Genomic DNA, 14,268 nt, shown 5'->3' with positions numbered 1-14,268 from the left:
TAAAAGTTTATTCATATAGAAGTCAACACCTGTTCTTGCCCCCTATTGTAATATAAATTGTCCATCTAAAATTAATAGTAAAATTTTGTTCTACTCAAATGTAAATTTTAATGCAAAATTAAAATTATGGCATAGTGTTTGATATGGCAACAAAAATGATATCTTTGATTATTAATAATTTTGACTTTGCTTTCTACAAGTACTGAAAATTCTGATTCTCAAACATGTTACAGCTAACAATGTCCACATTTTTGCCTTTTGCAAGGAAACATTACTCAAGTTAAAATCATTGTTTTCTAAGTCAACTAAGCCTTTAACAGGAGTCTGCTTTATTGATGCTGCTATGTATACAAGATGATTATGAATCCCTGTTTCAATTTTATGATTTTTTTTGAAGAAAACATAAGAATTCTTCAGTGTTTTCTGACATTTGCAAATTATCGCCTACAGAGAAATTGACAAGATTTACTCACATAGAAGCATATCTCATGTATTAAAAGATTCAATTAGTGGTCCAGCTTTAATCTCATCGTCTAGGGAGGTAACTTAGCTGAAAGAGGTTATTGCTTTGGCGCAGTATTCATTTGAGTGATTATGAGTCTAACAGTTTACCTCATCTATATGACCCAGTAGAGCTGCCACCAAATCAAATCATGTATAAACTTAGGACTTGCAAGTTATTCTTGGAATGGTCTTCCTCGTCTCTAATAAAGTAACCTTGCTTTTTCAAGTTTACTCAGCTATTTCTGGAAAGTCAGTGACCTTAGTAAAAGAGAAGAACTTTATATTTTCCTATTTCGGGACAAAATATCTGTCATTGAAGTTGCCTTTGAAGCTGAAGGTAGCATTGGCCAAGCTTTTGGTGCCAATGTATGCATGCCTTTGTAAAATGCAGTGAGTTAGGGTTCTGTTGAGTTTCTTCATCAAAGCAGCAAACACGGATGTATTGCAAAGGATCATATATGCTCATATTTGTACACAAGTATCAAAGATTTTCTTTCAAGTTTTTATTGAGCATTGAAACTGAACCATTCCTAAGACCTAAACGATGGCAGTGTCTAAAAGGTGCTAAAAAGACGGGCACTTTATAAATGAGAATTGACTCAAGTGAGAAATGTCAGTCATTTGACCCTATTGCATCTTAAAGGGAAACGACTTCCATTTCTACCATCTATTACAAAATACTTGAATAAATTATGAGAGATTTTAGAAAAGATGACATGATTTGACAAGGCACTGCTTTACTTCTCTTCCATTACTCCGAGCCATAAACCAGCTCCCCCAATCTATAAAATTCCAACTTCAAGGTTTCTGTAATCAAAGATGAGTTCTTTGGCTTAGCATTGTGACCAAATACTTTGAGATACGGCTTTTATTGATCGAAAGCTGTTTTCAAAAAGTTCAATCTTTTTAAATCATCTTATGAATACCAAATATGTTTTGAGGTCATTAAAGTAGACTGTACCTTCAGCTTTATTGACTTGAACTTTGGTACACAAAACTGGTTTTGGGCCCCTTGAGGTTCATTTGTGAAAGTAAAACCAAGTGATGATATAAACTTTTTTGTATTTTCTATGACATTTAACACCCTTAAGTAGGCCAAATGTATATACATAAAGACATGTTTATAATCGCAACGTAAGATGTATTTCCTTTTACTCCTATCAGTGAGACACTATTTTTGGAAATCATGTGACAGTGATATATAGAGCATCTCATGCCACTCCACCAAGTTAAACAATACCTTTGCATGAATTAACAAAAGAAGTTCGTATTTGGTAATGTCCCCTCTGAAACTGTAAATTATCTGGTTTTGGTATATAAACACATTTGGGAAATGTATTTGACGTATAAACTCATTTCTGTTTCTATAAATTTGACTACTCCAGGTACCTGATATAAGTGGAATTATATACTATTTGTCTTTCGTGACTGGCTTCACTTAGCATAATGTTCTTCAGGTTCATACCAGTTGTAGTATGTATCAGAATTTCCTTCTTTTTTTAAGACTGAATAATATTCCATTGTATGTATATATGACATCTTGTTTATTTATCCAGTCATCTGGTAATGGACACTTGATTTGCTTCCACCTTTTGGGTATTGTGAATTATGCTGCTATGAATATGCATATACAAATAAAAGTCTTTGTATTTTAATAAACTACTTTTTCAAATGATCGTAGGTAGTAATATTTTAACATCAAAATTAACTAAATTGGGTTCAGACTTTTCATATAGTATTTAATCACTACCTCATTGTAATGGTAAAACCTTACTGCATTAATGCTTAAATACTGGATTTTTTTTTGGAAAAGAATACCTAACCCGTGTCTACTTTATCTTAGGCATCTTTCAACCTCATGTACGACACCTTCTGGTTTTGGCAACCCCTGTGGATATAGTGATTCTTGGACTCAGCTATGCTAATTTGCAAACAGGTATAGCAACCCTTGCTTTTTCAAATAAAAATGTGGTAGTGAACTTAATATTATAATTCAAAACCAATCTTTTTCACTGAGTTAACTTTCCAGGCTATTTGCTTATAGAAAAATAATACTGCCCTATAGAAGATGGTATCTTTCAAGATAGTAACTCCACCAAAGAAGTATTTTGGATATATTTACTATATTAATGTGTACATTTTGAATGTACAATATAAAGGGAGGGTAGTAGAAGATTAATAATAATTGATGATAGTGAGTTTTTCAATAATGCCTTCAAATTCTTTGTTTCTGATTTTTTTGGAATGGCCATTTTAACATATGAAGCACTATAATATGATGCGTTATTATTTTCTTTAAAGTAGGAACCCTTTAATTAATTACAAGCACATGCAGTGGTTTCTTTTGTAATCTGCTTTGGGTGAAATAATGTTGAATTTCAGTGACTCAAATTAATTATTATTACTATGACATCCTTAAGCTCTTTTCCAAAATTAAAAAATTTAGTTTTTTGATGTTTTACAATGTTACATATTGTATTTCATATATATGTATATATATATTCTAGGTTCTGTTTCTCTTGAATTATCAAATTGTATCAGGCTTTTTATAGTAATTTAAAAATGTATGTTATAGAAACTTTTGATTATGTCAGTAAGAATTCAGTAAAAATATCAATTCTAAAGATAACACAATGATTGTTTCAATCTGATAAACTGATTCCCATATTCCTTCTTTAAAAAAATAGGTTCTGGAATTCTTAATGACAGTATGTGTGGTGGAATGCAGTTGCTTCCAGATCCTTTGTATTCTCTTCCCACTGATAATACTTACCTTTTAACAATAACTTCCACCGATAATGGCAGAATTTTCTTGGCTGGAAAGGATGGCTGTTTATATGAAGTAGCATACCAAGTAAGTCTGGCAATTATAAACATTTTTTTTCTCCCTCTTGATGAAATAGGGATGGATTTTGTTTTTGTAATTATATAAGCACATTAATATATTCTTAGAGAAAGTATTCAAACATACAGTTAAAGCCACGATCTTCCATCATTACGTCATGCCTACAAAACCCAATCCTCTTTCCAGAGGTAAAAGCCATTATCAGTTCTGAGTATGTCCTTTTAGAACATAATACATACATTGATGAATATCTATAATTATATCTATAAATATCTATACATACGCATTATACGTGTGTATACACACACATATATAAATACATAGTGTACTTTTGTGTGTGTGTGTGTGTTTACTTGGATTATTGCTTATGTTTTGTTACATAATCGGCTTTTAACTATGTCTTGAAAGTCTTTCCTTGTTACTATCTAGTAGATAGGTATATGTTATGTTCGGTGATTTCTACGTAGTAGTTGTTCTTAAAACAGATGTACATGGTGTACTAAACAGTTCCTTTCTTGATGGACTTACAGGTTTTCATTTTTCCCTTTCACAAGTAAAGTTATAAGTGTTTTTTTCAGGCCTCCTTTTGCACATGTCTAGATGTGTTTTTTTGTGTGTGTCTAGAGACTTAGAATTGAAATAGTTGGGTTACAGTTATATGTGTTTAAAATTACATTTCATATTTTCATCATTTGTCCTCTAAGAAATTTAGACTCTGTAGACAGTCATCTATGAATGTATTCCTCCTGCCCACTCACTCTCACCAATGCTGATATTAAACTTAGTAATTTTGGCCAATATGATGGAGAGAAATTATTTTTTTAATACTAGTTAAGCATCTTTTCACATTTTGGTCATATATGTTTTCTCTACTCTGAAATGCCTTTTTGTGTCATTTGCTCTGTTTGTCTTTATTGTTGCCGTTTTTGTAAGATAAACCTTAGGAAACAAAGTAATATTCTTCCTTTTTTCTTAAATTAAACTTATTGGGGTAACATTGGTTAGTAATGTTATATAAATTTCAGATCTAGAGTATTCTAATACAACATCTTTATACTGCATTGTGTGCTCACCACCCAAAGTCTAGTCTCCTTCCCTTCACTGTTATATGTGACCCATAAAGTAGTATTCTCATAGTCACAGCAAATTTATAGTGGCAGAGCTAGGATAGAACCCAGGTCAGCTGTGGTTTTTGTGTTACATTGTGCCTCTTTCTTGCCCAGTTTCCCTTGGCTTTGTTCATTACCACAGAATGGTTTTGTATGGCAAAACTCAGTCATTGAGAAGTAGACTGTAGATTACGATGGTGGTGGCTGGTAATGTTAAAATTTCCTTTTAGCAGAAGTAGGAAGAGGTGATACAAGTACCTCTATCCTATCTTGGGCAGTTACACACTATGCTTATTATGTTCCCTATGCTTTCAAATAGGAGTTTTTAAAAGAAATAAAATACGAGTTCACTAACATGCACTGCTGAAGTGAGTGGAGTTGACAGCTGATTTTATCGAGAGCAGTGATTTCATTAGAGCTAATTACATTTTCTATTTTTAATTGCAGGACTAAATTCAGTACATAGTTTGAATATTATGTCTCACTTCATTTACAATTATTAGTGTTTTATGAGATTTGAGGATTTTTGTAAACGTGGGTGTACCTACATTTACAATCTTCTTTCTCTTGATTTTTTCTTTTAAGGCAGAGGCAGGTTGGTTTAGCCAAAGATGTAGGAAAATAAACCACTCAAAGAGCTCACTTTCTTTTCTTGTTCCTTCACTGCTACAATTCACATTCTCAGAAGATGGTAAGTAGAAAACAATAAATTTGGCAAATAAAACTTTGATCCTTAGATCGTTAACATTTTCCTCAGGAATTCTCATTCTTAACTGAAATAATTTGTCTTGTTAAAAAAAATTTGTTATATATTCATAAGGTGTCTTAAAGGAAGAAGGGATTATAAAACATAGAAACTGTGGGTTTTATTCCCAAGGTCCTATAAATGTAGCATCACTGAACGTGTCTAAAATAGCTATACATACTTAAAGCCGGGGGGGGGGGGGGTGTGTTTGTGTGTGTGTGTGTGTTTGTGAGAGAGAGTGAGAAAACACACACATTTTGCCTGGTCTAGAACAAATTCCCAGCATCTGTTTTCAATAAAATGAGAGATTTCGGTAGGTGAACTTACTTAAAATGTTTCAGTGAAACAAGATAAATTAACTTAAAAACATTAATATGACTGAAGATTTGGCTTAAGGTTCATTTAGAGGACAGAGTAACTTGTGATGCTCTTAACCCAGTCACGGTTTGATTTTTTTTTTTTTTAATGCTTCTTGGCTTTGTCCTTAAGCACATGTCCTTAAGGACTTACCTACAAAGCAGGAGGAAAACCCCTGAATGCAAAGTTCTAATTTAACAATTTTAATTTGTTATAAGTGGTTCTTGTAATTGATTTGTTAATCTTGGGATTTTTTTTCTTTTTGTTTTGTCTTTTAGATCCTGTTGTTCAAATTGCAGTTGATAATTCTAGAAACATTTTATATACACGATCTGAGAAAGGAGTAATACAGGTGAGTATTACCATTATACTGCCATTTAAGGTGGGAACAACATCCCTGTTTTTAAGGAGGAATATTCAGTCACTCTTAGGCTTTTCCTATGAGCTGTGTGCTTTTGAAAAAATTCTTAGGGCCCCTTTTTTATGAAATTTAAAATCTGTCAATGTTTCCATGTGTATATGAAGAACCAAAATGAAAGGATCCATAAAAGGAAAAGTATTTAATAAAATTGTACTAAAAAGTTTATTTTGTGGAATGTATAAAGCTTATAGTCATGTTTCAGTGGGTACAATTTTTTATTTACAGGTTTATGATTTGGGCCACGATGGACAAGGAATGAGCAGAGTTGCCTCAGTGTCACAGAATTCGATTGTCTCTGCTGCTGGAAACATTGCTAGGTAATAATATGTAATTTATTGTCATACATTTCATTTGCAGGCATAATTATACTATTTATGTGCAGCCTACTAAAATTATTTCTCCTCAGAATATCTCTAAAAGGTAAGGCGTTTTAAAGGAGATGACATTGTAAGTTATGTTTGAAACAGCTGCTAGAGACTCTTACTCTTTGAAACATAAGGTAACTGATTTTATAGTATAAAATACAGCTTGCCGTGTGTTTTTCCTTAGAACTTCAGGTGGTCTATAGAGGCATTACAGGCATTGTGTCTAGGAAACTACATGTCTCAAAGATCCCCCTCTTATAACTACTCCACCTTTTTAACAGGCCTACATAGTACCAGTTAGGTTGGTCTGATAATTGATATAAGTGCAGTTTGGGAATACAGAACTTCATCATTGTATTGTTTGCATTATGTTCTTGACAAAACTAAAGGATGTTGTGAGTTGCCTGAGGTCTGACTCTTTTAAGTATGTACTAGAACCGAAGCTGGAATCCAAGTCTTTACACACTATACACTGCAGTTTGCATATACAACTGATTTAGCTCAGCTACAGATACTCTCTTCATATAACAAAGGCCTCAAATTTTCAGCTTCTGTTATCTATGTGCCTAGGTTATTGCTACACTCAGAGATCCTAGTGAAAACTCAACGTGTTTTCTTTGCCTTTCAGTGACAAAAAAAATTTCAAGGCAATCTAAAATAAAAGGTATCCCTTTTCTTCCCCCAGCTTTTTTTGGGAAGTTTTTTTCAGATCCACTAAAAAATGAAAAGAGCAGCATGGTAAAAACTGATATAGCCCTTATCTAAATTCACCAATTGTTAACATTTTACCTCATTTGCTCACTCATGAGCTATTTGAAAAGTAAGTTGCAGACTTTTACCTTTAAATCTTTCAGCTTCCATCTCCTAAGTCTCTTACATAAACACAATACCAATTCCACACATAAAAACTTTAATAATTTTGTAATATTGTCTTGTAATTTTACAGTCCATATTAAAATTACTTAATGATGCCAAAAATCTTTTATAGCTGTTTTTTCATTTTTCTCCAGATTCGGTCAGAGCTCATAAATTGCATTGATCACTGGTATTTTTAATATAAAACAAAACTCTCACTGCCTTGTCTTTTTCGAAATTTTGACATTTGGGAGAGAGGAGCAGGAGTGTTATTTCTAGAATATCCCAATTTGTGAATTTGTCTTTTTTTCCTTATTAGATTCAGGGTAGTATTTTTTTTAGCTAGTATTACATAGGTTATGTGAATTTCACAGCATTATATCAGGGGGCACATAATACTAATGTTCCCACTGTTGAACACTTGGTTAAGACAGTGTTTACCAGGTCTCTCCATTAGAAGGTTCATTCCCTCCCCCCGCCCTGCTTTTAATTAGTGGTAACTTTTACAATGGTAATTTGATGCTCTGAGAATACCTTATTCCCCATTAGCCATTTACCCAATGGATTTAGCCTTTTATGATCTTTGAAAAACAGGGTTACTCTTAACAATATTGAAACGAACAACACACATTCAAGACTTTTTGTCAGTTCTTGCTACTGTTTTGTTACTTCCCTAAGAAGTTAGTCTTAAACTATTTTAACATATTTAGACATGTAAGAATGCTGGTGTGAAATGTTCCTTCTAATTTAGTAGACACATTTTTTAGGTAAACTAGTTTTTTTCCTTTCTTTTAGGACTATAGATCGTTCTGTTTTTAAACCAATTGTTCAAATAGCAGTGATTGAAAATTCTGAGTCACTGGACTGTCAGTTATTGGCTGTCACACATGCAGGTATGTTGTTTTATTTATATGTCTACTATTGCTTTTATAACTTGATAATCCTCAGATTTAGGAATTTATTATTTTAAATGTTTTTACTTCTATATTATCAAGCCATATTAATAATTCATAAAATTAAGGATTTTGAAAATTGGAAGATTCTTCCTGTCTCCTCATTATAGATGTAAAACCAGGGCTCAAAGGCAAAGTGACATTCAATGACAGAGCCTGAATTGGAACAAAGCCTCCCTTGGCTTATAGTTCCAGGTTCTTTCTACTGAAAGTTGTTGATTCACCTCTCAATTTTGAGTGACGTTGTCTTAGAAATCCACTTTAGCTGGTAGTACACGTACACGGGGTAATTTAAAATAAGTCAGCAAAGTGATGTATGGCTTTAACAGAGTTCTGTTTTTTTCTGTGGAATTGCTTCAATAACACATGTACCTAAGGTCTTTTATTTCCTTTTACTGATGTAAAATTTTATCCCATCATCAGGTATAAGGCTGTATTTCAGCACTTGTCCATTCAGACAGCCATTAGCAAGACCTAATACATTAACACTGGTTCATGTCCGCTTACCTCCTGGATTCTCAGCATCTTCAACAGTGGAAAAGCCTTCAAAAGTACATAAAGCTTTTTACAGTAAAGGTAAGTTCTGAAATACTATCAAATTGAAGATGGGATTATTAAAATTATTCGAGGCATTTGAAAATAAACAGATTTTTCCAATAAAATTTAGGATGTTTTGGTTTCTTATCTAACAACTTTTTTATATTAACATTATATTGCAAGCATTTTCAATTGGTATGTATGTAAAAACTGCAAGCATTTTCAATTGGTATGTATGTAAAAACTATAGTATTTTAAAAATATCTAAGTACTTTTTAAATTGTTTTAATTTTAGCATGTCATTAGTCTTGTATATAAACTCACTGGTCAAAATCAGTGTTATATCCACTGTAATAGACTCTAGACTCTTCCTTCAAGATAGGGAAACTCAAAAGACTTTTCTAATACCATTCCTGCTGTCAGTGTCTTTATGCATGTGGAGAGGTTTTCATGAAACAATTTGAAATCTTGATGACAAAAAAATGAAATTCTAATTAAACGTCAAAACTTGAAAAATCTGTATGTGCTATTTCAATACCATGATGAGAAGGCATTTGTAAAATGTTTTTTGATTATTTTTAATCATTCTAAAGCCTTTTCTTTACTTATTTTGATGTTTATTCCAACATTTCATTTTTCAACACCCAGATGAAAATTACAAATAACATTTATTCAATTGCAAAATATTCACTTTCTTGGTATTTTTAAATAACAGTTTTATTAAGATATAATGTATATATTATTAAATTTAGCTTTTTAAACCAGTGGTTTTTATTTTAATCAGCGTTGTACAACTATCACCACTATCTGATTGCAGAATATTTTCATCACCCCAGAAAGAAACCCTGTACCTATTCACAGTCATTCCATTTCCTTTACTCGGCCTTTGGAAATCACTAGTCTGCTTTCTTTGTCTATTTTCTTTGCTTATTTTGCATATTTCATATAAATGAAATCAGACAGTATATGACTGGCTTCTTTCACTTAGCATAGTGCTTTCAAGGTTAATACCTAATGTAGCATGTTCATTTCATTGCTGAATAATAATTCATTGTGTGACTGTACCACATTTTATTAATCCATTTATCATTTGATGGGCATTTGGGTTGTTTGTACTGTGGCTATTATGAATAGTGCTGCTGTGAACATTTGTGTACAAGTTTTTGTGTGGACATGTTTTCATTTCTTTTGGGTACATACCTAGGAATGGCATTATTGGATCATGTGGTAACTCTGTTTAACCTTTGAGGAACTGCCAGACTATTTTCCAAAGCAACTATACCATTTTACATTTTTACCAGGAGTGTCTGACAGTTCCACTTTTCCCACATCCTTGTTTTCTGTCTTTGTATTATGTTCATACTAGTGGGTATGAAGTGGTATCTCATTGCAGTTTTGATTTGCCTGATGGCTAATGATGTGGAGCATCTTTGTGCTTAGTGGCCATTTGTACATCTTTGGAGAAATAACTATTCAGATCCTTTGCCCTTTTTATTTTGTTTTATTTTTTTACAAGAGAATAAATCCATTTTATTTACTTTTCAAAAAGATTAAATCCTGAAGGGGAACAGCATTACATGGATTCTGTGTCCTACGGCTTTAGCAGGAAGGTTGCTTTGGAATTTGGCAGGAACCCTGCCACTGTTTCCATGCAAACGAGTTACGCCCAGAGTCCTCTGGCTTTGTTTGGTTTGCCAGCAGGAGTCACTGTGTTCTTGGCGTTGTACACATAAGCACAGCTCTTGCCTAGATAGAAGAACTCAGCATCATCTCGAGCATAAACCTTCAGTTTTAAGAAGAGCGGTGTGCTCTCTCTGGTTCCGGAGTCCCAACTTATATTCAGCATACTGCCTTAGACCACAGCCTTCCAGACATATTTGTCGTTTTAGAAGTCTTCTTCCCAGCATGCCTCCACAGGCTCCAAGATGGCGGGGGGAGAAGGCCTTTATCCTTTTTAAAATCAGGTTGTCTTTCGATTATTGATTTGTAAGTTCTATTTATATATTCTAGACACAAGTGCCTTGTCAGATATATGATTCGCAAGTATTTTCGGTCATTCTGTGAGTTATCTTTTCGTTTTCTGATGATGTCCTTTCAATCACAAAAGTTTTTAATTTTGATAAAGTACATTTTAACTGTTTTCTTTTGTTGCTGTACTTTGGATTTATTTTTAAGAAGCCATTCCCTAACCCAAAGTCACGAAGATTTACCCACGTGATTTCCTTTATGAGTTTTACAGTTTTCACTCTTAGATTTAGATCTTTATTCCATTTTGAGTTAATTTTTCTACATCATTTCTTTTGCATGTGGATACCCAGTTCCCAGCACCATTTGTAGAAAAGACTTCTTTTCCCTTGAGTTATCTTGGCACTTTTGTCTCAAATGAATTGCCCATAAATATATGGGTTCTAGGCTCTCTGTTTTATTCCATTGATCCATATGTCTGTCTTTATGCCAGTAACCCACAGTATTAATTACTGTTGCTTTCTCATAAGTTTTGAAATTCCAACTTTGATTTTTTTTTTTAAGATTGTTTTGACGGTTCTGGATCACTTGCATTTTCATATGGATTTTAGGATCAGTTTAATTTCTTTTTAAAAAAGTCAGATGGGATTTTGATAGTTGAAAACGTAGGTTAATTTGGAGAGTGTTGTCATCTTAACAATATTAAATCTTGAAATCCATGGACATGGGATATCTTGTTATTGGACCTTTAATTTTTTAGAATGTGTGTGCATTGTACTGTGTACAACTCTTGCACTTCTAAAATTATTCCTAAGAGTTTTATTCTTTTTTGATGCTATTATAAGTAAAGTTTTCTGTGTTGTTGTTTTTTTTAATTTTATTGGGGAATATTGGGGAACAGTGTTTCTCCAGGGCCCAACAGCTCCAGTTGTCCTTCAATCTAGTGGAGGGCGCAGCCCAGCTCCAAGTCCAGGTGCTGTTTTCAATCTTAGTTGCAGAGGGCGCAGCCCACCATCCCATGTGGGAATTGAACCGGCAACTTTGTTGTTGAGAGCTCACGCTCTAACCAACTGAGCCACCCCCCCCCCCCGCCCCCGAATTAAGTTTTAAAGCTAGAAATGTATTGAGGGAAAAATACTGTGGTTTTAATTATGTACATGATGTGATCAAATTGCATTTCTTCAAACTTCCATATGCTAAATTTTAAGAAACGTTTTCTTCCAACTACTCTCCATTTTTCACAAGCTAGTTATATGTTTTATTAATTGTGGTCCCATTACCTACAACCGTCCTATCGACTTAAGACTGATATCACTAAAGTCACTATAGAAGGAGCAAATTAGTGGGAGACCCGGAATTGAACCCAGGAAAATATATTTCAAAATCAAACTGTAATATTAGCTAGTATTGCTGAGATGAAGCCTTTATAGTATATTTATTTCTGCCATTCTACTGGTAACATCATCAATTTTGTTTATGGTGTGTTTGAATTAACCAGTACATGAACTCTATTTCATTAAATATTAGATAACGTTGGATTATGAGTCACAATATTTTTTTATATATTAAACATTTTTAAAGTTAATTGATAAACGTATTGAATATTAAATATGTCCTAACTTCAGAAATGTTAAATTGTGAAAAAATAAGTGTTTACTTGAAAGAAATACCATATAAGATCTGAAACAGTTAACAATCCTATCCTACCAATAATTATATGTTCTTTAAGGGATTTATTTTTATTCATTTTTATAACTTGTGTACTTATAACAATGAATGCTTTATTGTATAAAAAGTATACATATTAATGTCAATGTTACTAACATTATTGGTGACGCATATTGTTTGGCATTACACGATTTTGTGTGTTCAACTTTTAGGTATTCTACTGATGGCAGCCTCGGAAAATGAAGATAATGACATTTTGTGGTGTGTCAACCATGATACATTTCCTTTCCAAAAGCCAATGATGGAAACCCAAGTAAGTTATCCTGAGAATTGCAAATAACGTTTTATATAATTTTAAGTGAAGAATAAACTTATAAGAAACTTTATTCTCTGATGTATTACTGTTTGCTTCTAAAAATATCACAAGATTAGAAATCATATTGAAAAGAAGTGTATCCTAATCTTTGTTTTTCCTCTGTGAGGTTAGAAGTCATTATTGGTAATCATTAAAAAATATCTTTAAAGTAAACATTGTAACCCTCCTAGAATGTTTTTCATAATGTACTTGAAAATGTATTTATCCTTTGTGAAATGATCTTTGTCCCATTTAAATATATTGTAGTTTTAGTTATTTCATTATGAGACCATCCATTGTAGTTATGACTTAGAATTTTATTCTGATGATCTCTTTTAATTTACAGTTCTGCCTAAATTTTTTAAAACTTTTTCTTAATTATAGAAATTTTCAAACATACACAAGAATAGAGAAAATGGTAACTTGAACACCACATTAGTGAATTACCAACATTTTCCCCATCTTGTTTTATCTCTTCTCTGCTTATGCAAATGTATACCCACAAATACATAATTGTGTTTTAAAAGCAAGTAACCACATGTTCTCCAGGAAGTCTGTGTAAAGTCTCCAGGAAGTGCTGGGTGAGGAGTGCGGCCCCGCCTGTCCCAGCCCAGCCCATGAAGACCTACGGGGATGCCAGCATCCTTAAGGCTGTGGCCAGAAAAGGCCATCTCTGCCCCTTCTCCTTGGTGTCACCTATCCCACCCCCATCTGTCCTCCTAGATGCCCTAGCATAGTCCATGCTGCCTGCTCCCAGAAGCTGCTGATCAACCCACATAAACCAACCCCCACAAGGGTGTGAATGTCTTATACTCTCTCTTTGGAACCATCTTTGAAGACATTTTGGTTCTAGCTGTCACCAGCTGCTCTCTAGTTAGTCTCCAACTTAAGCCCTTCTAGTTAGGGGAGTTAAAAAAGGGGAGTGTAGATGGGAGGAGGAAGAACCCAACCCCCAGGGATGGGCACACGGTTTGAAAGGGCTCTTCCAGGTGTGTGGCATGGCCCAAGTTGCTGGGGTAAGGGCAGGAGGCAAAGAGCACTTTTCTCAAATTCTTTCCTTTATTCTTTGAACTTGACTGAGCACCTGTAGGTGTCTCATATTGTGATAGACTGAGGATTCAGAACTCGGTAAGATATGAACCTTGTCCTGATGGAAGTGCTGTGTGAGGGGGTGCAAGGTGGAATGCTGGCTCCATCTCCTCAAAGCTGTGGCTCAAAGGATTTAACATGTCTCTGGTCCTCAATTTCCTTGTCTATAATAGTACCTGCCTCTGTGGGATTGTGGTGCGATTAAATGAGTTCATGTGTGTAGCAGTCATAACAGTGCCTAGCATTTAGGAAGCACTTGATAAATGTTAATTATTTTTTATAGCAAATATTATACATCCTATTTTGTTTGTATAATACTTGAGTTATTCTCAAACAAATAGGGACTTTTTAAAAAAAAAAAAAAAACAAATGTAAATATAGTACATGAACTTTGACCAAGTTCTAATCTCCCAAAAACAGCTCTAGAAGACACTGGGACAATGGGGAAGTTCTATATTGGCTGGTCTTTAGATTATATTATAGAATTGTTCATTGTTTTT

The 14,268-nt window shown here is 33.6% G+C and overlaps 1 protein-coding gene across 1 annotated transcript in view; it reads left to right on the top strand.

Moving 5' to 3' along the window:
• The window catches only part of NUP155 (nucleoporin 155), a 50,308-nt gene that overhangs the window by 7,338 nt on the left and 28,702 nt on the right, over positions 1 to 14,268 (top strand). Inside the window, exons 5-12 of the mRNA XM_033110720.1 lie at positions 2,348 to 2,440; positions 3,192 to 3,358; positions 5,044 to 5,149; positions 5,839 to 5,912; positions 6,207 to 6,298; positions 7,997 to 8,094; positions 8,578 to 8,730; positions 12,537 to 12,637. Of these exons, the coding sequence (XP_032966611.1) occupies positions 2,348 to 2,440; positions 3,192 to 3,358; positions 5,044 to 5,149; positions 5,839 to 5,912; positions 6,207 to 6,298; positions 7,997 to 8,094; positions 8,578 to 8,730; positions 12,537 to 12,637 (884 nt within the window). The remainder of the gene's footprint in view (positions 1 to 2,347; positions 2,441 to 3,191; positions 3,359 to 5,043; positions 5,150 to 5,838; positions 5,913 to 6,206; positions 6,299 to 7,996; positions 8,095 to 8,577; positions 8,731 to 12,536; positions 12,638 to 14,268) is intronic.

This window comes from Rhinolophus ferrumequinum, chromosome 7 (genome assembly GCF_004115265.2).
Source record: "Rhinolophus ferrumequinum isolate MPI-CBG mRhiFer1 chromosome 7, mRhiFer1_v1.p, whole genome shotgun sequence".
Taxonomy (NCBI): domain Eukaryota; kingdom Metazoa; phylum Chordata; class Mammalia; order Chiroptera; family Rhinolophidae; genus Rhinolophus; species Rhinolophus ferrumequinum.
Note: the sequence above shows the minus strand (reverse complement) of the source record. Positions and strands in the feature narration are given on the sequence as shown.